At 36.2% G+C, this 23341-nt stretch overlaps 1 protein-coding gene across 1 annotated transcript; it reads left to right on the top strand.

The window, feature by feature from the left end:
• Window positions 396–13720, top strand: LOC109820707. The gene is made up of 6 exons (XM_020386901.1): window positions 396–882; window positions 6615–6794; window positions 6886–6960; window positions 7161–7364; window positions 7449–7726; window positions 13423–13720. The coding sequence occupies exons 1-5, from the start codon at window positions 835–837 to the stop codon at window positions 7716–7718; spliced, it is 777 nt and encodes a 258-aa protein (XP_020242490.1). The 5' UTR covers window positions 396–834; the 3' UTR covers window positions 7719–7726; window positions 13423–13720.

Raw genomic sequence — 23341 nt, 5'->3', positions numbered from 1 at the left:
CGCGAGAGGCGCGCTGAACGTGAGTAGCTTGTTGATTACACAACAGGGAAAGTTTACTTTTAACCACCAAACCCTGGATTTTTTTTTTTTTTCAAAACACACACATTAACCTGCTCATTTCTTAGATATATACTTTCTGTTAATTAATCAATTTCCCCTTTCACCACTGTGCAGAGTGCAAGGAAAACTGGAAGAAAAAAAAAAAGAAAGAAAACATTTACAATTTTAGCGGAATCAATAGATTCTGTACGAGATCACAGGGGTATTAAAAACACATATCAGGGGCCTAAACAAGGTTTTTCCCAACAAAAAAAAACAGTACAACCAACATTAATAAATTATTAATCAAACAGCAATACATAAAAAATTAGGCAGTGGCAGGGTGAGGTCAATGTGCAAGTAAGCCAGGTGTCAACCCAAATTCAAATCAAATAATCCGTGTAGATTTTAGATCTACAAAAAAACACAGCCCGATTTCAAATCAACTTCAACAAGTTCACACACAGCTAATCTCTTCACACCACTAAAAGCTGCTTTGACCAAAAAAAATAAAAATCACCCTTTTATTCCCCTCATTATCTACAGTACCACCTCCCATACTCAAAACCTCTGCACTTCAAATTTCCAATCAGATTTGGGGACAAACCCCAGCTGAAATCTCAATCACAGTCTCCCCCTGCTGCTCTCTTCTGTGGCCTGTAGCTCTTCGGTCTCCTTTTATTCTCTGCTTGCAATTTTCTTGGCAGCTATTTGTTTTTTTTTTTTGTGTTTTTTTGGGCTGCTGCATGTTCGCTTCGATGAGGGAGAATAACTTTTGATCGATATGCACGCAATATGCTCGATGCTTTGTCTCAATGGGCATCTTCTATCTCGCCGCCGCAGGTTCGTTTATGGCTTATAATGGTGGTTAATGTTTGTTGCTCACCTGCATGTTTCAATGATCTATTTCTATTTTTTTGGGGGGGATTTGGGTTTTCCCGAATCGAGATTGGATTCGTTAATTGTTCGTCTTATGTTGGTATTTGATCACATGTTCAGATGGGTTGGTGGTCTGAATCACAAGTAAGCATGATCTGTGATTGGCAGATTTATAACCTGTGATGTTTATGAAGTTGCGGAGATATTTCATGATAAGCGTATTTAGGGATGGTGAACTGAATATGTGTATGGGAATGCGGTCTGGGTTGCAAATATAATTTGTGATTCACTTGCATGATCTTTGATCTTTCTGAATGAATGATTATTGTTCCGTTTCTGAACCTATTGGAAGCTGAGCATGTCTTGAGGAACCTGCATGATGACAGTAATATATGCACATTTTTATCGGAATTTAGCTTCTGTGATTTGTTATCATGAAATGAAGGTAGTAATATTTTCACTTTTGTGAATATTTTGACTTATCAGCCATCCTTTACTGACTTAACAATCAGATCGGTGGATGCCATGAATCATGATTGTCTGATATTCATTGCTAAATATCAAACAAATGTTGTAAATGGAGTTTGTGAAATAATTTGTTGAACCGCACCTTTGAACAAATAAACACATTGCATAATTGGAACCGATCATATGGGAGTACTTGCGGACACAACCATAATCCACAAGTTGCTAACCTGGTCGTCAAAATCAGCACCTGTTGATGGTAGTTGCTCGGTTTCTGAAAGTACCTCAGTCAGGCTTTTAATGAGCCTGTTTGGTTCAAGTTGAGCATGTTAACAAACCCGTGCATGACAGTAGCATATAACTCCTTTTATTCTCAGAATTAAGTTCCATTTATTTGTTAGCTCAATATGGGAAGTTTGTTTGATTCATTGGTTATGGTTTATCAAGTTTGCCTGCAATGTCAGATGTCTGGCTGTTTTGAATCACAAATAAGCACGATACGTATAATTCTGTAAATGCATTTTGTGTAAAATGTGGCAAACTGCACGACGGAAATAGTAAGTTTATCCGAAGATACTGAACTGACTGCAAATATGGAACGCCATCTGATTCACAAATATAATCTGGAACTCACCTGCATGATCTTACGTAGTCATCACAGAGTAAATGACGGTTTCTTAAAAATATTAGATATGGGCTGTTTATGAGCTTACTTGGTCTTGGTCCAAGAAGTGCATTCATTGAGAAACCTATGTATGACTGTAGTATGCCCCTTTGTAACCAGAATTCAGCTTCTGTAATTTATATTGAGATAAGATGATAACATTTATGCTGTGAATAATTAGATTAATTTTATGCTTGAGCAATTTAAGTGCCTTCTCAAATGTATGGATGCCATAATCACAACTACGGAACTTCGGAATGATGAAGATATGAACCGATCGGGAACCTCGTATCGTTCACAAACGGTAAAATACCGTTCGTGTCTCATTTATTCCGCGGATGATTTAATCATTGGAGCTTATAGAACTCCCCGTCGGCTTTCCAACGCACTTTGAATCACTCAAATCCGAGTTCGGACGAAGAAGTTACGGCGGAAACGATCAAGCAAGCATCGGAAATGTCTCAGGCTAAACTGAGACACCCTTGGGTGTCTCGGCCCAAGCCAAGACACCCAAGGGTGTCTTGGCCCAGGTTGAGACACCCTGGGGTGTCTCCAACGCAGAAATTGTCAGTTAGATGGTTTTAACCATCCGAAACCCCCTGGAGCCTATAAATACAGCCCCGGGTCCTCATTTTTTTTAGATCTGGAGTTTTGGAGAATTGGCGAAGCCCTGCCGGACTGAAGAGTGATCGAGTTCTTCAACGCAAGAGATCGAGAATCGTCAGATCTGCATCACCCGCACCCGATCCTTAGGATTATCCCGTTGTGGTAATTCTAAGAAGAGCAATTATCTCGCTGTTGTCGAGATAAGCGATTCTGCTTCTAGATTCCTTCGCGGATCGACGAAGTTCTGGACCTGATCTGATTGCCAGGTAGTCCACGGATATCGACGTCCCCGTCACAGGCTAAAGACCCACGCAAGCAAGAAACGACGAACGGATCTTGCGTTATTTTCGAAAAGTTGTAATCTTTTATTTTCGTTATTCTTTTTATTGAATATTTTGAATTCTTTGTAAGCAATCCAGATTATAATGAATTCAACAACGAAGGCAACTTTTTCCGAAAATAAAAAATATATATATATATATATATATATATATATATATATAATATATATATATATATATATATATAGAGAGAGATGAAGAGAGAGAGAGAGCCAAGACTCGCTATCACAAAGTTGATGTCCACCAATTCCTGCCATAACATTTTATTAATATAAAACAACCTTTTTATATAATAAAAGGATCCCTAGGGTAATTAGAGTGGTTAAAAACTTTGGTGGACACACTAATCCATATCCACCTTTAACGTTTGACACACAGGTTTTACGTAATATATATTATATATATATATATAATAATATTATATATATAGTATATATATATATATATATATATATATATAAATATATGTATAAATGGAACGTTAGGCATGCGGTTTACAAAAAAAATGCAACCATTCCTTTCAACATGGAGAAGTATATTGCATCACTGTTAACTAACCACAAATTTAAGAGTGTAATTTGACTCACAGACCTAATTAAAACTTCCTAGCATGATCTTCTACCATTAAAAATTGATGCTTACTGCTCGAGAAACCTATGCTTAAGTGCTTAACAGAAGCATATGCCTTCTTTTATTCTTGGAATTTTAAGTGTTTTATTAACTGCTCATGGTTTACTAGTTTTTAATTGCATGATAAGATGGGTGCAATTTGAATGACAAATATGCAGGATATGTGCTGCTAAATGTAGGATTAATGCTATAAATGCACTCAAATTATTTTTCAAACTTCTAACTTTGAACATGGTGATTCGCAAATAAATTTATAACTCCTTGCATGACCTCAATCAACATGATTTCCAGACTTACCAAAGTTGAGCTTCTTATAAGCTTATTCATTTCAAGTAGAACATGTTTTGAGAGAGCTATGTCTGCCTCTAGTGTATGTTGTTCGCGTCGGACATTGGTTTCATTGCTTTCGAATCCATTACAACTTCAGGCGTTACAACGATTCAAAATAAAAAAAATAAGTCTTTTTATAAGACTTTCCTTACAATGAAAAGAAACAGAAAGATTTCCTGAGAACATACGCAGAGATCGTTTATCGGTCTTCTGCTTGCGCGGGATTTTTACCGGTACTGGGGTTTATCCGTGGACCACCAAATGATTAGATCCAAAGAACGGTTTCATTGCCTAGCAAAGGAGATAAGAAACTAAAGTGAATATCTCAGCAAGGTGAGATACCCACTCTTCTTGAGAATCACAGCAATGTGCGATTTTGAGGGAAGTGGATGAACCGGATGCAGATCTCTCGAACTATTCCTCTTTATGCTGAAATAAGTCACTGATATCTCCTTCTCCTCTCTGAAAATTCGTGCTCCTTCACTCTCCCAACCGATAGGGCTTCGCCAAGGCTCAAAAATTCCGGATCTGTGCAAATGAATGTCCTAGGGCTGTATTTATAGGCTTCAGAAGTCTGTTTTCGGATAAGAACAAACGATTTGATCTTATCCTCAGTTGTAACCACTTAATCACGTTTATAGATAACCTAAATTCAGTTAGTGAGGCTCTGGATCAGAATCGGGGCAGTTCGGGACAGTCCGAGGTAATTCTGGATAGTCCGAAGCAGTTCTGGATAGTCCGCGATAGTTCTGGACAGTCCGCGATAGTTCTGGACAGTCTGGAGCATTTCTGGACAGTTCAGGGCATTTTTGGATAGTCCGGGCAGTTCTGGACAGTCCGGGGCATTTCTGAACAGTCCGGAGCAGTTTCGGACAGTTCGTGATATCCGCGGTAGTTCTGGATAGTCCGTGATATTTCTGGACAGTCTGCGGTAGGGACAGTCCGGGGCAGTTCTGGACAGTCCGGGTCGGGCCTGGACTGTCTCGGCCAAGGCCGAGACGTCGTTTTCCTCTTTTTGACCGTTTCGCCATAATTCCTCAATCCGATCTCTGAATGACGTGATTCAAAATGCGTCGGAAAGCCGAATAAGTGATCTACAACCTCCCATGGATGAATCATATGTGGAACGGACGAGACACGAGCGGCGCTTCGCCTTTCGTGAGTGAAATGTAATTCCCGATTGGACCGTTTCTTCGCTATTCTGCCGTCCCGTTGACTCGTACGCTTCGTCGACTCGCTTCATTCGCTTGTCGACGTCAGATAATCCTCATTGACTTGGATAATGACGTTTATCATCTTCTCTACGTCTCGAGCTGTGTGCGGAAACCTATTGGTAATTTTTGATGCCTACATATGCTCCTTCACCTTTTCTTCTTGAATTTAGCTTTCCTGATTTGTTGTCTTGAGATAGGGATTGTAACTTATCACTCTATAAATAAGGTTGATGAACTTTCTACTCATATAGTATTTTGACTTTTAATTTCATGTTCATATGGTTGGATGCCCTGAATCACCAAGCACGGCATGTATAGCTAAATATAGAGTTAATTTTAAATGTGGTTTGTTTAACAGTTCATTTTAATACATTGAAACACCTAGACTGTTTAGAAATTTAGGAAAAGAACCGGCACCAAGAAACTGACCGTGGGACTTGATGCAACTGAAGAGGACCGAGCTTGACATGTTTGTCAGTTATTGTTAGGTTGTAACAGATTAGCAAGCTTCAGATACATATCTGACTATTGTGCTCCAGTCTCCTTGAGCAAAAACTTGCAGTTTTCAGACACATATCTTGAAATCCAAATCATAAGGGTTCACGGTGTCAATAATTCGATTAACTAGCCATCTTTTGTTGACATATAAGTGCATGGTTAGATCGCTAGATTCATTGAATCACGACTAAGCCCGAGATTTGTTGCCAAATAAGGAAATACGGTTGTAAAAAGTAGTTTGTGGAATAGTACATAGAACTTAATTTGAGCATGTTAGTCTATGGTAGTCCATTTCTAGTCAGATTAGCAATTTCTAAATCCATATCTAGCTATTTGAGAACCCATCCTGCCTTAGAAACTCATGGAATTTAAATTGTTTTAAGAGCAAAGAAAATATTAGACTACATATAATTGAAAATATCGAAGGATATGTTTATGTTTAAAGTGTATGTATGAGATCTGTTCATGTGCATTGCTTTCATTTGTGTGTATCAATAACCGTACGGTTCTTTTAAGGAAATGCACATTCAAGAGTTTAATGCCTATGCTCTTACTTAAATTGATATGGCAAGTGTTCGAGCAACAAAGTGGTTGTATTTAGACCTAAAAATATCAGCCAGCTTGCACGTGCACCGCATGCAGCCACTTTCCATACCAACTTCCAATTAGCACGTGCAGTGCATGCGACAACATTCGAATGCCTCTTTTGTATCACCACCATTTTATTAGTACTTTCCTCTTTTGCACTCCTCACCCCCCTTGGCTCCTATTTATGAAGAACACAACCTCTTAACCTTTCCCCCAATCTTGATCATAATCCTCTGAGGAGGAAGAAGTAGCAGAAGATAATGGAGGTTTTCTATCCTTTAACTTTTAATCAGACTCTTCATAATTTTTTCTTTATACGACTTTAATACCAATTTCATGAATTAATCTGTGTTTTTCCAGGTAGAATTTTCGAGCGACATCCCACGCTGGTTGGACAAACTATTGAAAGAGGAGTTCTTTGATCCTTGTGGAAATCATTTAGGAAGCAAACAGAATGAGAAGAATATATTTTGCCTAGATTGTTCTTTGAGCATCTGCAGCAATTGTTCTTCGCGCCATTTTGGTCATCGAGTTCTCCAAGTACCCATCCCTTTTCTTCCTTAAAGTTTCTAAAGAACATATATAAAGGAAACTAATTTTTCCTTCTTAATTTCTCAACTTTTGGTTATAGATTCGGAAGTACAATGAGCACAGAGTGGTAAAAATAGAGGATATGGGAAAACTACTTATTTGTTCCTTAGTTCAGGTAAAGGCAAAAGGCAAAAGAAACCTATGATTTGGTGTATCTTTGTGAGAAGCATGCATTACATATTGTTTTCAGTAACTAGATTTGAAATCAGTGACTAGGTTACTATATATATATCTGTGTAAAACTAAATAGTGTTTTGATGGAAAAATAATTTCTTGAAAGCTCATGAAAGTAGACTCTGATTAGCTTGCATGCAGTCATACATGCTGAACAGAGCACAAGTAGTGTTCTTGAAAGCGAGATCTGCAAATAAAAAGAAAGACAAAGCACAGAATGAACAACAAACTAACAAGAAGAGAGGGAGGGCCCAGAATCAGCACACCCAAAACTCTGACAAGATCTGCTCATCCTGCCCACGAGCTCTCAAGGAAGATTTTGAGTATTGTTCTGTTGTTTGTATGGTAATGGATTGAAGCAGAAGAAGCTGCATCTTTCTTTTGAATTCATATTTGAAGGAGTTTTAATAATTTGGTGAGTTTTTACAGGTGAAAAAGGTGTTGGAAACCGAGGGAAGCATTAAGAAATACCTTCGACCTTTCCTGCCACTTCCATTAAACCTTGAGGAGTTTAATGGAGAACTAGTTCCTAGTGAGCTTGTCCTTAGAGATCCAAGCGCTTCTGGTTCAAATGGTGCTCGACGTGCTGAGTGCAAAAAGAAAAGAAAGAACAATGATGTGGAGACGTCTCCCTCTCCTTGTGCCTTAGTCCAATCACACCGAAGGAAAAGTATCCCTAGGCGGGCACCATTTTTCTAAACTCAAGGGTATGTTTGGTATTGAGATTTAGGGTTTGCTTGACTTATGACGATGTTATGAATTAGGAATGCTTTGTTATTTTCTTTTGCCATGTATATTCAGATATACGATTGATGCTTCATGTTTATCCATGCATGTGCTACCTTTCTTGACTTCTTTTATAGATTTAAATTCAAAAAAAAAAATATTTCTAGGTATTTACCACGTTGACATTTTATATGCCTATTATAACTAGCTAGACTTCTAACGAAGTTTCAGATAATTATGTTATATTTGATTTAGTATCCATACAATAACTCTATGTTCGCAAGAAAGTATCACCTAGATACCTTCTCTAGTTCAAACAATTAAACTTGTCACATGCTTCTCTCTTGGTAATTTAAAATGGTTAGTAAATACTAATTATTTCTTAAACAAAAAAAGTGACACATTTATGAATAATCCTAGCCCTCTAACCTAACCACAATTTAGTCAAAACTCCACGCCAGCAAAAAAAGTGTTAACCTACCTTTAGGCTACGGGTCACCCGTGTGGTCACCTATGTACCTACAATCAGTAATCTTAGGGTTATTTGTGTAGATATACGGACTCTAGGATCACCCAAATGCACCGTACCTCAGTATGTAGTTGTTGGTGTGGATACTTTTCAAAACAAACAATGAGCCTTCCGCCTGTGTAAATGGTCTTTCGTCTTTGTCTTATCCCTTGATGCTATTTCAAATTCCCCATAGATACATTCATTACTTGTAATTCTTTCTGTTGTGTTAGTCGCCTATTCTCAAGGTTTCTGTATGCTTGCTCATCATTTGGCTGCACTTGTCCTTTAATGGATAGGTAGAACCATAATCTGTGGCTGGCCTTATAGAGGGTGTTTGGCAAAGCTTTTTTTTTTGTCAAAGTAGCTTTTAATCTAACTTTTCATATGTACCTTTTGGTAAAATCCTATGTTACATGGATATGGGTGCGCGTGCGGACACAGACATAGTGCGGACATGGGACACGACAAAATTGTGAAAGTTAGGATATAGGGACACATCTATATACATACATATTAAAATTAATAATCATCATGAGATCAATATTGTTTTTCATTCACATGTCATAAGAACTACAATCCTTATATCATTTTTATGTTTTTTAATCGAGAAGTTTGTAAAGTGAAAAACTGTTCATTTTTAAACTAGATACCATAACATCCCTTTAAAATCATACTTATGACCTAGATGTCTGCTAAAATGAACCTGTCCCAAGTCCAATGAGTTGCATAAATTTGAGGTGAAGTATATGGTATACATGCAAGAAGTGTATCACAAGTATTTTGAACTAAAGCATGTGTTACATAATTGAGTACTCGTCTGAAAATACATGCAATATTCAAGAAGTGTCCAAGAAGTGTTGGAGTCGGACGCGAACATGGACACGGTTACGGGAGCCTAGATGAAGTTCCCGCGTAATCTAGGTAAAATCCTATTAAGCTAGCTTTTATAAGTTCCATTTAAAAAAGCTAGGATTTCCTAACTTTTTAAAAGCTAGCTTATAAGCTCATCTAATAAGCTAACATGCACATGCATTTAAACATGATCATTATATATGGATAGTAATACATCAGTCACATTATCACAATTATGGAATTGTCCTAAATAACAAAGGTGTCCACTGCACTTGTTTACTTTTGTAATCTTGCTGAAGTTGCATCCCATGCATGCTAAAATTGATTTACTAATTTGAAGTATTGATATGCAGTTCTTATTTTGAATTTCAATTGTATGATTGATTATATATATATATATATTACTAGTATATATATATATATTATATATATATATTATATATATAGCAGAGACGAAGAGGAGAGCAAGACTCCTATCAACTAAGTTGATAGTCCACCAAAGTTTGTAGCCACAACATTTATAATTATAAAATGACTTTTTTATTATAATATAAGGACTCCCTAGGCCCAATATGAGTGGTATTTAAGAACTTTGGTGGACACACTGTATTCCCTATCCACTTAAGTATGACACAAGTTTTCACCATATATACTATATATATATATATATATATATATATATAATATATATAATTATATATATATATATATATATTATATATATAGCGCTAAATACCCATCATTGGTTTATTTATATTTCAACCCCAAGTTTCAACAAGTATTTAAATTAGGCAAACCCGCCTTTTATAGATATTTTAATTTGAAATCAACTAAATCAATAAGGCGCCATGTTTTCTTGTTTGGCGCGGCAAATTTCCGACGAAGATCTCGTCACGTGCCATGCATGTGATGTCTCAAACTCGTTTTTTAGCAGCGGCGACGGCAACAATCTTCCATTCATATTCAGCCCAAAGTAGGATAAAATAAACAGTTATGACGCCGCCTGAGATCGCTAACCCCATCGAATCGGCCTGAATATGACGAGATTGTTCGTCGTCGCGTTGCTTCAAAAACGACGTTTTGAGACATCATGTGCCCATGCACGTGACGGAGATCTCGTGCGAAAATTTGCCCGCCGACCTGAGAACCATGTCTTATGGTTAGTTGGATCCAATTCAAAATGTGTCTAAAGCGGGGTTGCCTTATTTTTAAAATACCTTGTTTGGAAATCTTGGGTGGAATGAAAATACAATATGGGTATTTAAGCCTATATATATATATAATATATATATATATATATATAATTAATATATATATATATTATAATATATATAATTATATATATACTATGATATATGAAGCGGGGGTAGTAAAGTTTGTCATAGTTAATTCTCTAATACGTAAAGCGGGAAGGACATGAATATTGAGTCCTGATATAATCTTTGTTATTTTAGAAAGCGAAATTTGTGTGCTACTTTGAATTATAAGTTCGTTCATAGTTAATCTTAATACTATGAGCGAAGAACATTATATGTTGAGCTCCGGAGATAAGACAGTATGCTAATTAGAAAGAAGTTTGTGTATACTTTGGATTATTCATACTGTATTACTTCGTCTCATTTATACATGCGTTCAGCTCACTTCAGCTATGATTCAGTAGTTGCTTTGTTAACTACTATATATTATATATATATATATATATATATATATACTATATATATATATATATATACGGGTGCGTTAATCTTAATACGTAAGGAAGGACATAATATTGAGTCCTGATATAAGACTTTGTTATTTTAGAAAGAAATTTGTGTGTACTTGGATTATAAGTTCGTCATAGTTAATCTTAATACATGAGGAAGGACATACTGTTGAGTCCTGAGATAAAGACTATGCTAATTTAGAAAGAAATTTGTGTATACTTGGATTATTCATACTGATTACTTCTCTATTATACATGCGTTCAGTCACTTCAGTATGATCAGTAGTTGCTTGGTTATTTGTAAATATCTTCCTTTTTATCCTTCTGCTGTACTTCATATGCCTTCATGTTTTTCTTTTTTCTACATTTTCCTACTAATTAGTCTAGTACTTGATTTTGATTACAGATTTTTGTTGATTATCTTTTCATAATTACCCTCTGTAAAAGTTCATACTGCAGTTCAGAAGTTATATTCTTTTACAATTTTTATGATTCTTATATCTCCATTCTTTTAGATAGGACAAATGTTTTGCTTCTTCATTCATCAAGGTTTCAAGCATTTTTTCCTGCTCTCTTTATCTCCCAAACATTCCCAGAACTCAGATTGATTATCATAGTGTACAATAACTCTTATTTTCACCTTCTTTATATCTTCACTTTGTTAAATCTATTTCTCTGGCAATATTTGTGGGCACATCATTTGTATGATTGTATCTATGCTATTATATCCCTTATATGGTTCATTTCAAAAGATCTCTTTATAGTTCATTGCCATTTTTTTTCTTTCTTTTACTGGCATTATATAATTTATATTTAGCTAAGTTTGAAATCTCAGTGTCAGTTGTGATTCCTGTCAACCTTTGTTGGTATCAGATTTTAGCGCTTCTGGGTTGATTTTATTGGCACGTCAGTTTTGCTACAAGCTTTATCTTCATTGATTTTTATTTGTAGTATATAATAAATAAACTTCCATTTTTTAAAACCTTAAAATCTTCCAGTTGAATTAGACAATATTAGCCTTCGTCAATCATTATTCGCCAATATTGGTAGTATTAACCAATTTGGCTAGTTTGGATTGGCACGCTGAAATCAGAGATGATATGGCCACTACGTGTTGATGTCGGCCAATACTTAAACCTGGCCTTAACGCTCACATGCTTCTACTCTTTTTTTCCCCTACCTCTTCATTACAAGCTTGAAATATCGTTCTCTCTTTAAGAGTTTTAAGAATTCTGCTTAACTTCAACATAAGCCTAATATTTATCATTTGTAAGCTCCATGTTTCGTTGATTTTATTAGTTTCAAAATTTTCAATTTTCTTGGACTTTTGATATTGTTGATAAATCAGCACTTGGCTATTAACTTTTGAACTTAATACAATTTCTTATTGTCTTTGTTTAGAGGGGAACCGTAGCTTTTGATTCTTCTAGAATATCTCTGCAATTTATCTCTCAGGTTCATCACTTTTTCTTAAAAGTGTTCATTTGCTTTCTTTCTTCAACATCCAGTTTTGGATCTTGTATTATCTAGTTCATTTATTCCCCTTCTTAAAATATGTCATGAATTGAGCTCTCTTTAGTAATGTGTTGAATTCCATGCCACCAGTTACGTGAAACTTGGTGACCTTTGGTGGTAGTTTTGAATTTGACCTTAAGGGGGAAACTATACGGAGCAGCGTAGTTTTGGCAACATAAGTACATGTTTCACGCACATTGATTATCTGATCCATGTGGAATCACTAGTGATTTTGTGCTGAATGTACCCATCACATACTCACTTTAGTTGATGATTTCTTGTGTTTTATATTTTCATTTTCATCTTAATTTAAAGAGTTATTCTGCAGAAACGATTTCTGCTTTAGACCCAATTAGCTGAATCTTTAAAAGGAATATGCTTTGGAAGCAAATCTTCTTTTTAATCTTATAACTACTTATCAGGCAATTACAAACGACATTCCCCCTGTTCAAACCGCCTCAAGGCTAATGCTGTGAAAACCTTGATCAAAATGATATTTCATTTGATCCTAACCAAGCATAAGATACGTAGAAGTCATCTCGGTGATTATCATCCTTCTAATTTCCTTATATAATATCCTGTTATCGAAAGCTTGTTATTCATTGGTAGCGCTAAGTGGTGATATAAATAATTTTATTCAAAGTTACTTTCAATGACAAAAATTATTTCTCCAAATGTAATGAAATATTGAATCTAGATAGTGTTTCCCTTTCGCTGGGATGAGATATTTAAAGATCTATTTAATGTTTGGCCTGCATATACGGTACAATCCTTCATAAACAAAAACACGTGTATGAAAAAAATGAATCTGATGGTTGTAAGGAATAGTAAGGGTGGCCAAAACCTTCATGTTCAACAATCAATAGTTTGATTCCCTTCATGCATTTTCCCCCAAACATTTGTGGGCATATGATCATGCTCATGTAAGCTAAAGCATTCCACTCTTCTCTTGTTTTTCTCGACTTTTTTCAGCAGAAAATATCGATTGTTGTTTGTAAAATTTTGAATAAATGATGAATAATTGCCATGCCAATATTTTTCTTTTCAAAGTTTGAAATTTTCTGACGTTTCGCCTTCTCTTCTCCCTTTGCTAGGTTCTGGATTTTTGCTCTGCAATCCTTGAACTGCTGGAGAGGGCATCAAATTGGAGATATTATTAGGCAGTTTTCAGGTGCTTTTTACCTTTTGAACTGAACTTATGAACATAAGCTTGAACATTATGCAAGTTCTAAAACTAGTACTTAAAGTCATAAGGAGTTTGAAACATGAAGTCAGTTGCCAGCGAGGGATTTCCTTAGAGTTACTTAAATCACTATTCATTTATTATCACTATTTTTTGACTAGTTTGGTATGGTGGTTGTTTTATTTGATTCCTGAAATCTGATCGCTTCATTTGCCCTATGATTCAGTAGAGGAATTGGCATGGCTAATTTAAACCTGTGCAAAAATTAATCGTCAGGTATCAAAAACTTAATGATGAATGTTCTTAAATAAATCGTGAGTATATCGATTAGTCTTGTGATGGGACTGCAGTTTGATTTTTGTGAATTGTCTTGCTTGTGATGATACAGCTGTGGAGGAAGCTTGATTTTGTGGTTTACTGCAGCAGTTTGGCTGTATATAAATGCGAAATCTGTTAAAATTTCCAGGATTAATACTTCAATTTCATTTGTATTAACAGGTGAGCTAATATACTCTTTTGTTGAAATTAGATTTGAACTTTGTGAGCTGGAAATCTAAGGCCTTTCTGGTTCTGTTATCAGAGCTCATCGTCAGTCTGAGCTCTACCCTTATCAAATTACAGTACAAATGAAAGATTGGACAGCGTATTTGTTTCAATTTTTTTTATAGCGCTCAGAGCAGCAATGTGCAACTGGAGCAATGCTTGCGCAGACAGAAGTCACAGGTTTAAGGTTTATAAGTTTAACGTGAACTGGCAATATATGATGCTGGGGTTCTTGCGGGGTAAATTTTGGGAAACCCAATTAATTTGGTCCAATTTCAGATAAGAAAAAAGTTTGGAAATGTCACTTAACCCCGGAAACCTTAGTGTTCTTCTTCTGACCTTTTTGGGATTATTGAACAAGGTTTTGGAGGCGTTAAAAGTGATATTTTCAGACTTTTTAAGTTGATCTCAAAATCAACCAAACTTTTAGGGGGATCTTGTGATATTTACCTTGTTAGTTTACATGCGCGGACACAGAAAAACACTGTAGCGGTAGCCGTGAAGCTGTTTTTGTGCCAGTTTTAGCCGGCCCAGAACTGCGGCAAAGTCGACGCTCTTGAGTTGGCAAACCTTGATTTCTGGTTCATTTCTATGCCCTTTAACTATGGATCTTTGTGAATGATCTCTCAGTGGCTAGATTTTCACAGACTCCACTTGTTTTCAATAATCATATAGTATATTCCAGTGCATGTGTCATGATGGTGCAAGTCTTGGTTGGTGAAAACTTACGGTTAAAGGTATCACAGTTTGGATCGGATCTAAATCACTAACTGAATATGAATCAGGAGGCCGAACAGCGGTTCCCATGTTTTCGAGGGACTGATATCGAAATATGAAAAAGTAAGGGACCGATACAAAATATAACCCTTAAAAAAAAAGGTGGCAACGGCCCTCTTCATTCGCAACCTTGCACAAAGTGTGCTTTAGGTAGAATACTTTGTTTTTTTTATCTTAACTAGAGTTTATGGACTGAATAAAGAGATGAAAAAAAAAAAATACTATGTTAGCCAGATTAACTTATCTATGCAGTCATTTCTGTTAGCCAGTTTTCATACTACTCCATTTAGCCAGTTTTGTGATGCATATATATGCACAAAACCTTGGGATGATGTAGTGACATTCTGATGGCAGCCTGGATTTGAAACCTAATTGACTCAGCGTATTCATTGAAGGAATTGGTTTACGCTCCTACTACGTTGTCGATATGTAGCCAAACAGTAGCACATGCAGCGTGCATATCGTTAACCCCAGTGTTTTCATGAACATCCTGTTCTATATATCGTCGCGTGCAAACAGTTTTAAGGTATGTACGTACGGCTGAAACAGCGGGATTCAGAAGCGAGCTCGTGGAAACGAGTGGCGACAGGAGGAGGAACAGAAGCTAGAGCGGCGGCGGCCTAATAATTAGATTATGCCCATGGACACCGAGATGCAGCAGCATGCATGCAGATATTTTATTTTGTTTTTGCCCGGTGAAATCAGAAAAAACTGGGATTGGTTTGGACAAGATGTCTATGTATGAATCCTGGGTGTCGCGTATCTACATGAGAAAATTGCTTTAGGTAGGGTCTCTCATGACCGCGCTAATGGCCCTCAGAGATTCTCAACATATCACATGATGATTTGTAACAGCTCGCTACATATCCGGATTGGGTAGATAGATGTCCCTGCCAGTTTCCATCTACTGAGCCTGAGCTTGAGCTTGAGCTAGGAAGTACTGCTGCAGTCGATTCTCCTTCTCTTTAGCTTTTTACTGTGACTTGGTAAAGTAGGCTTTTTACCGTGCATGAGAGGGATTTGAACACCAATTCCCTCGATGAGGATATGATTCTGGGAAGCAGGGGGGACTGCAGATCTAGAGAAAGATTCACCTCTCTCGAATTTGCTCGCAGGCCTACGTACACTACAATTGGCTCTCTCCTATGGTTGGATCATGGACGCCATTCTTGAGTCGGATTGCCTCGAATTGGTTCTCATCCTCTACGGAGTTATCACTCACCGCCATCACCTTCGAAGCCTTTTTTTGTGACCGGTGGACATTGTTCAAAGTGCTCGACAAATCTCTTGTTTGTCACGTTCGTCGAACAGCTATGTGTGCGCATAGTCTAGCTCAATATGCCTACAGATACAGATGTACTTCGTTCTTGGATGCAAGTGATGGTCCAGACTATATCGATCCGTGTTCAAATTATTTTAGATGCAATGTTAATTAATAGAATATATTGATTCCTAAAAAAGAACGATGTTTGTTTGTCTTATTAGAGGAAAAAAGGTCTAAACTGCTAAATTGGCCCTTACAATGGAAAGTAAAGGCTTGCTTTTTGTTATATTAATGGGGAAAGTCAAATTACGATCATTAGAGAACTTTTCAAAAACTATTACCTCAAGCAAACTTTTTATCCTAAAGTATTCAAGGAAATTTTTTTAATGAGTTCTCAAAGATAGGAAAAGTTTGTTCAAGCTGCTAATTCCCTGAAGATGGAAAATGTTATTTGATGTTCTACAGAAAAACTGGCCTCCTATATATAACAAGGGAAATGCATCTATCTTGGATTTTTAATTTCCCCCCTTGCATGAAAACCACATTTTAAAATAGGTTGAATTGATAAAACCACATTTGAAATACTTTTTCTACGTAAATTATCTTTTAAGTGGGTTTATTTTCAATCAACCACTTCGTGTCAAATTCTTCTCAATTAATACATTAATTACACAAACTATCCTCATTAATTACGTATGTAACTGGGAAACACGTGTTAGTCACGTGCAACTATTAAGGATAGTCTGGATAGTAGTTGAGTATTAATTGAGCAGAAATTGACAAAAATGGTTGATTGGGAACTTAAGTTACTTATAAGATGGTTTACATATATAAAAAAAGAAGTTCCAAGAATTTCACCTATTTTAAATGTGATTTTCATGAAAATAACCCAATCTATTTCATCAATTTCCTCACTTCCCTTATCCTTTTTATTTAATTGTCACTGACACGTCACCAAAATTTTCTTCCTAGACTAGTGCACAGCTTGTAAAGCGGGATATCATCAAAGGATCTTTGCATCAGCAATGGGACCCTTTGCTGAAGAGAGACTTTGAATTTTTCTGGCAACCTCCTAATGTTTAAAATCATTGCCAGTAGACCCCCTGTTCTATTGCCCAATTAAAGGATCTTTGCATCAGCAATGGCATCTGTGCTGAAGAGAATGGCACTGGAGGAGCTCTTCGAAATATTCTGGCCACCTCCTAATGTTTAAAATCATAGCAAGCAGACCCCCTGTACTATTATATATAAAGGATCTTTGCATCAGCAAAAGAGAATGGCACTGGAGGAGCTCCCTGAAATATTCTGGCCACCTCCTTATGTTTAAAATCATTGCCAGTAGACCCCCTGTACTATTGCGCAATTACGGATGGTTGCATATAGACCCTTGAGTGACTCTGAGTTGTTTTTTGACAAACAGACTACCGGAGGATAAAGAAGGAGAAAATTCACTCAGGGGACCATGTGCAAGAAAGGAACTATGGAGGGTCTAACAAGAATTAATTCAAACAATCAAATAATTTGTCATAAGAGGCTAGCTTTTGTTATGATGCGAGGTTATCCAAAGTTTCCTTTACTTTATTTAAGATCTACAAAAGATAGGGAGGCGTTACAGGCACACCCACTAGCAGCTACAGTACAGGGGCTCCGCTTGAGATTTTTAAAAATCTCAAGTGGGGCCCCTGCACTGTAGCTGCTAGGGGGTATGGTCGGGGGTGTGCCCGAGGTTGTGCCTGTATCATTTTTTCAAAAGATATCATGCTAATTTAATTTTCATTGTTTATGCAAATCAAAGTACTTCTGACAATTGTATCTTCAAGTTTTATTTATTTATTTATTTATTGTTGAGTTCGGTTGGAAGAGTATCAAGTGCATGTGGTAACATGAAAATGCGTGGAAGGGGACAGCTAAAACGGTGAGACGCGGCGCGCGTTATTTATTTATTTATTATTATTATTTTAAAGAAAATGGCGGTTGTCTTGAATAGTTTTTTTTTATAAAAAATAGTAGTGGATAGTATTCCAGAGTCAAAACATATATATGATTATGTCTGCTAAACACAAGTCATTCCTGATATTAGAATTTGATTGGGTGCCTTAATTAACGTTTTGGTATTAACTTAGAGTTCGCGGGTCAAAAAAGAGAAAAAAAATTTCTTTGAGAAGGCGAAGTTAGAAATGGAGTACTGGTGAAATTTGGCGGCCTGTAGCTGCTAGGGGGTATGGTCGGGGGTGTGCCCGAGGTTGTGCCTGTATCATTTTTTCAAAAGATATCATGCTAATTTAATTTTCATTGTTTATGCAAATCAAAGTACTTCTGACAATTGTATCTTCAAGTTTTATTTATTTATTTATTTATTGTTGAGTTCGGTTGGAAGAGTATCAAGTGCATGTGGTAACATGAAAATGCGTGGAAGGGGACAGCTAAAACGGTGAGACGCGGCGCGCGTTATTTATTTATTTATTATTATTATTTTAAAGAAAATGGCGGTTGTCTTGAATAGTTTTTTTTTATAAAAAATAGTAGTGGATAGTATTCCAGAGTCAAAACATATATATGATTATGTCTGCTAAACACAAGTCATTCCTGATATTAGAATTTGATTGGGTGCCTTAATTAACGTTTTGGTATTAACTTAGAGTTCGCGGGTCAAAAAAGAGAAAAAAAATTTCTTTGAGAAGGCGAAGTTAGAAATGGAGTACTGGTGAAATTTGGCGGCCTATAGGATGAATTTGGCAATGACCATGAATAATCTTTTGTGAAGCAAATTTCAACAATTAGACTTGGTTTGTTACTTAAAGCACTTTTTTATTTTTGAGAACTTTGATAATCAATGTAAGTTAACTAAACTCTCCACGTTAATAGACAATTTCGCCTGAGCAATGCTTCTTCAACCAAAACAACTTATTACTTAATAGATCATGATTTTCTTAATAAGTGAAAGCAACAAAAAAAAGGAAGAAAAAATCCAGTTGGAAGAGAAGGTACACTTAGAATAAAACGTAATTTTTTGGATCTAAATACATGATTATTTCAAAGAGTAACATGGATCCAATTCAATCAGAGAAATGAATGTTTGAGAATCGAGCCGGGTTCTCTTCTCTAACTTTTTCTATTAATTTTTTGTAATTGAAGGTTATTTATTTTTTGTGGGTTTTCTTGAAAATTTTCTTGATAGTGATAGATTCTATAAAAAAACTCTAATTTGTTCCAAGGTACAAGTTATCAGCATCATAATTAAGTCAAAGTTGATAATATTTTTTCTTCCGCGAGGTTCTCAAGGAGATATATATGGAGTATACGTGTGGACAATGAAATAGTTTGAACAAATAATTTAACATTGGAAAATTAAAGGGGGAAAAAATGGGGAAGGGAGGTGGAGGATTTGTCGGCAACAATTTACTTCCACTGTTCAGATATTGACTAGATCAAATTAATAACTCTGTATCTTGTCACAAAAAAAAAAGGACCATGCATGGTTTTAATAGCTATCTCTTTAGTTCTATTTAGCTTCCATGTCTCTAGAATTTAAAAACTGTTAAATTTGACCAACCTTTCATGAAATTTGGGGTTTTTCTCAGCACAAAATCCCATAAATATTTTTATTACAAATAACTATCATGGAATTTTTGTGTATCACCATCTCCATCTCTGAGTCCTCTAGGATAGTTTTACACTTTTATTCGAGTTGTTAACACTGTTAGCAACAAATCTCGATAATTCATGATATTTTCTACAGTTTTGAAAGTCTATAATATTTTTCTCTAATAAGTAAGTATATGATAGTTTTATGTAAAATCCTCCCAAAATGAATTGGGAACAGTATTACAAGACATATATGTTGACAATTATTTTCTGCTTTAACATAAAAGTTCGAGTTCCCTCTGCCCCTGAGAACAAGTAACAAAATCATCATGAAGATGCGGAACCTCTGAGGAGAAACATATGCAAATATGCCGAAATCAATTTCTACTCTAATTTTTTAGAAGAAAAACAAGGGAAAGTCCCCTTTCATTTTATACATATATATAAGAGAAGGGACACGAGACAATGTCTTACATGAATAATAGTAGAAACAGTCTTTTTCTCAAAATGAAACATGAGAGATTCTCCATAATTACTCAAAGATGATGAAGAGAGGAGCATAGCTGCCATTCATGATAACATTGATATAAAGATAGACCAAAGCTAGCCACATGACCATAAGAGAGAGAAAGAGAAGTCTCTGACAGTATATCTGCTCTAACTTGACTCATCGATGTTGTTGCGCGCAGCGGAAATTTCGGCAGCACTTCGACAGCACAACAAGAGAGTCAGATCGCAATAAGAATTCTTGTTTCTCAAAGGAAACAAGAATCTGAAGCCTAATATCCTATCAAAGTAGGATATTAGCTCTTCCTCTCGTCAGCTCTAGGACTGCGCGTCGAGGGAACCTAAAAGGCTATTACAAATCACACAAAAGCTACAACCAATTTTTACGTGGTTCGGCAAATTGCTTACGTCCACGGGGCAAGGAGGGGGGGAGATCTACTAATAGAGGGAGAGAATACAACTAGGGTTTACAATCACTCACAATCTAAACCCTCAAACAAACTCTCTCAAATCCCTCACAAACTCTCTACAAAAGAGATGCACAAAACCCTAAAAGGGACTACACAAATCTCCTCAACTGCAGCCACAAAAATCCGAGCTCTTGCTTCTGTTCTGCAGCGCTTCTGTTCTGCAACCGGAGAATTTTACAGCCGCCCAAATAAACCACAAACAACTCCTTGGCACACTTCACGAAAAAAAACCTAGAGAAGCCTTTTATAATCAAATTTCGGGTGGGCCGGCCTTCCTGCTGTCTCCGCTCACGCGGTGAAATCAATTCCGCGTAACAATCACACACGTGGGTGGACCCCACGTGTTCACAGATGTTAGCATCAAATATTAGCATGTAGCCTAAAAGTTGTAACCGTAGGATGAGAGGATACCATTGGATATTTTGTTGGAGAAAAAGGCAATTTTGCCTTTGTGAATAGCCTCACATTGAAAAATGAAATGAATAGTTGGTTGTTTAAATTGCATCTACTCTTATTGGGCTTTGAATAGTATTTTGGGTTTGCATTGTTTGGGTTTTGCATATCACACGCGCGCACGCCACGCCGCACCGCACGCATTTTTTTTATTTCCTCGGACTTTATGTTACTACATTTTACACATTTTTGCATGCGTAACGGCTTTACAATTATGAGGAACGTTACAAAAATAATGGCTTACATTACCGAATTTATTGAGGGATTTGTAACAGCTATCTAAAAGCCTATATATACAGCATTTCTCTTATTCGGAAATATAGAGCAATTCTCTTGTTTCTCTTCTCTCCTCTGCATATTATTTTCTTCTATATTTTGGTTTTACTTTTGGGCAACTTTCTTCATCTGAGCAGAAGCTCTGTTCTCTCGCCCGAGTACAGAGGTCGGGCGATTCCGGGGTTTTTACCGCTAGGGGAGAGAGGATCATCATTGCCGGGGTGATAGGAGAGTTCTTAATCTTCTAGGGCAGTGATTACACGACTGCTCCTGTTCAGGCCAGATTTTATTGTTTTATTTTATTCGTATTTATCTGCATGCTATAATTTTATCTGCATTTTTTCAACAATCTAGAAGATTAAGGAGTTGGTTGTTTAAATTGCATCTCCTCTTATCGGCCTTTGAATAGTGTTTTGGGTTTTGTATTGTTTGGGCTTTGCATATCACACATGCGTGCGCACGCCACGCCGCACCGCACGTGTTCTTTTTATTTCCTCAGACTTTATTTTACCATATTTTACACGTTTTTTCATGCATAACGGCTTTACAATTATGAGGAACGTTACAAAAATAATGGCTAACGTTACCGATTTTATTGAGGGGTTTGTAACGGCTATCTAAAAGCCTATATATACAACCTTTCTCTTATTCAAAAATATAGAGCAATTCTCTTGTTTCTCTTCTCTCCTCTGCATATTATTTTCTTCTATATTTTGGTTTTACTTTTGGGTAACTTTCTTCATCTGAGCAAAACCCCTGTTCTCTCGTCCGAGTACAGAGACCGGCCGTTTCCGAAGGTTTTTACCGATAGGGGAGAAAGGATCATCTGTGCCAGGACGATAGAAGGGTCCTTAATCTTCTAGGACAGTGATTACACGACTGCTCCCCTTCAGACCAGATTTTATTGTTTTATTTTACTCATATGTATCTGCATGCTATAATTTTATCTGCATTTTTCCAACAGATACTTGATCAAATTAAGAGATTTATTTCATGCGGCCCCTCAATAGGATTCCTCTCATTATGTCCTTCAATTTCTCTATTTTGTTTGTGTAAATCACATGATAAGTGTTTTTTAGCCCATCAATCATTTGCAATCCATGCATCTGGCTTATTCTGCCATGTAGAAACTAGAAGCAAATCATAGAAATAAAGGGGGGGAAAAGCTTAAACTTCGTATTTAAAAAATTTGTAACATGAATGATGATCTAAGAGTTTCAGATAGTTATATCAAATTTCTAAAATACAGTTTCAATATAAAACGTCTAAACATCATGTGGTTGGATTATGGACATATTTTCGCCAGTTGGTGATGGAATCATGGATATCTTGAACATTAATGTCTTGATGTTGATCGAAATTAGTATTGTCTTGAGAGTGATTTATGATCTATAGTTTATTTCTAAATACAATGTAAGTAAGCATTCTTATCTATCTTATTCATTTAGATTAACGAAGAGTATGAGACAGTTCCTACGGATCAAAAAAAAATTGACGAACGTTAAAAATGTGGAAGAATGACGTTATGAAAAGTTAAAAAAAAAGTTCTTATTAATCCAATTTAAATTTAGTGATAGATAAGGCAGGGGCGATTTTGGGGACGATTTTGGGAGCGATTAGGGTTTTTGTCTAACCCTAACGGTAAGAGATATTAGTTTTGATTCTTCTTTTTGCTTTCTCCTGTGTTGATTCTTGGGGAATTTTTTGATTCTTCCTTTGAGTTTTAGGTTTTTTTTGAGTGAATCTTGTTGAATTCACTTCTTTAATAAAAAAAGAAGAAGAAGAACTTTAAAAAAAAAGATCTGATTCGCTGCTTTGTTTGAGTCTTCTTTTGATTGAAGATCTTTTTGAGTGATATTGGCAGATTTTTTCAAAAAAAAAAGTGAAAAAAAAAGTGCAAATATGGCAGTTTTAGGGTTTAATCCGATGGAATTGATTGGGCCAATTGATACAAC

Source organism: Asparagus officinalis, chromosome 8, assembly GCF_001876935.1.
Source record: "Asparagus officinalis chromosome 8, Aspof.V1, whole genome shotgun sequence".
Lineage (NCBI taxonomy): Eukaryota > Viridiplantae > Streptophyta > Magnoliopsida > Asparagales > Asparagaceae > Asparagus > Asparagus officinalis.
The sequence above is the reverse complement of the archived record's forward strand: the minus strand, read 5'-3'. Positions and strand labels throughout refer to the sequence as shown.

Excerpts from the sequence above, each read along its gene's own strand:
- LOC109820707 (XM_020386901.1), top strand. The coding sequence starts at position 835 with ATGCTCGATGCTTTGTCTCAATGGGCATCTTCTATCTCGCCGCCGCAG. Across the intron at positions 883-6,614 it reads CTTCTATCTCGCCGCCGCAG|GTAGAATTTTCGAGCGACAT; the intron begins GTTCGTTTATGG and ends GTGTTTTTCCAG. Across the intron at positions 6,795-6,885 it reads TTGGTCATCGAGTTCTCCAA|ATTCGGAAGTACAATGAGCA; the intron begins GTACCCATCCCT and ends TTTTGGTTATAG.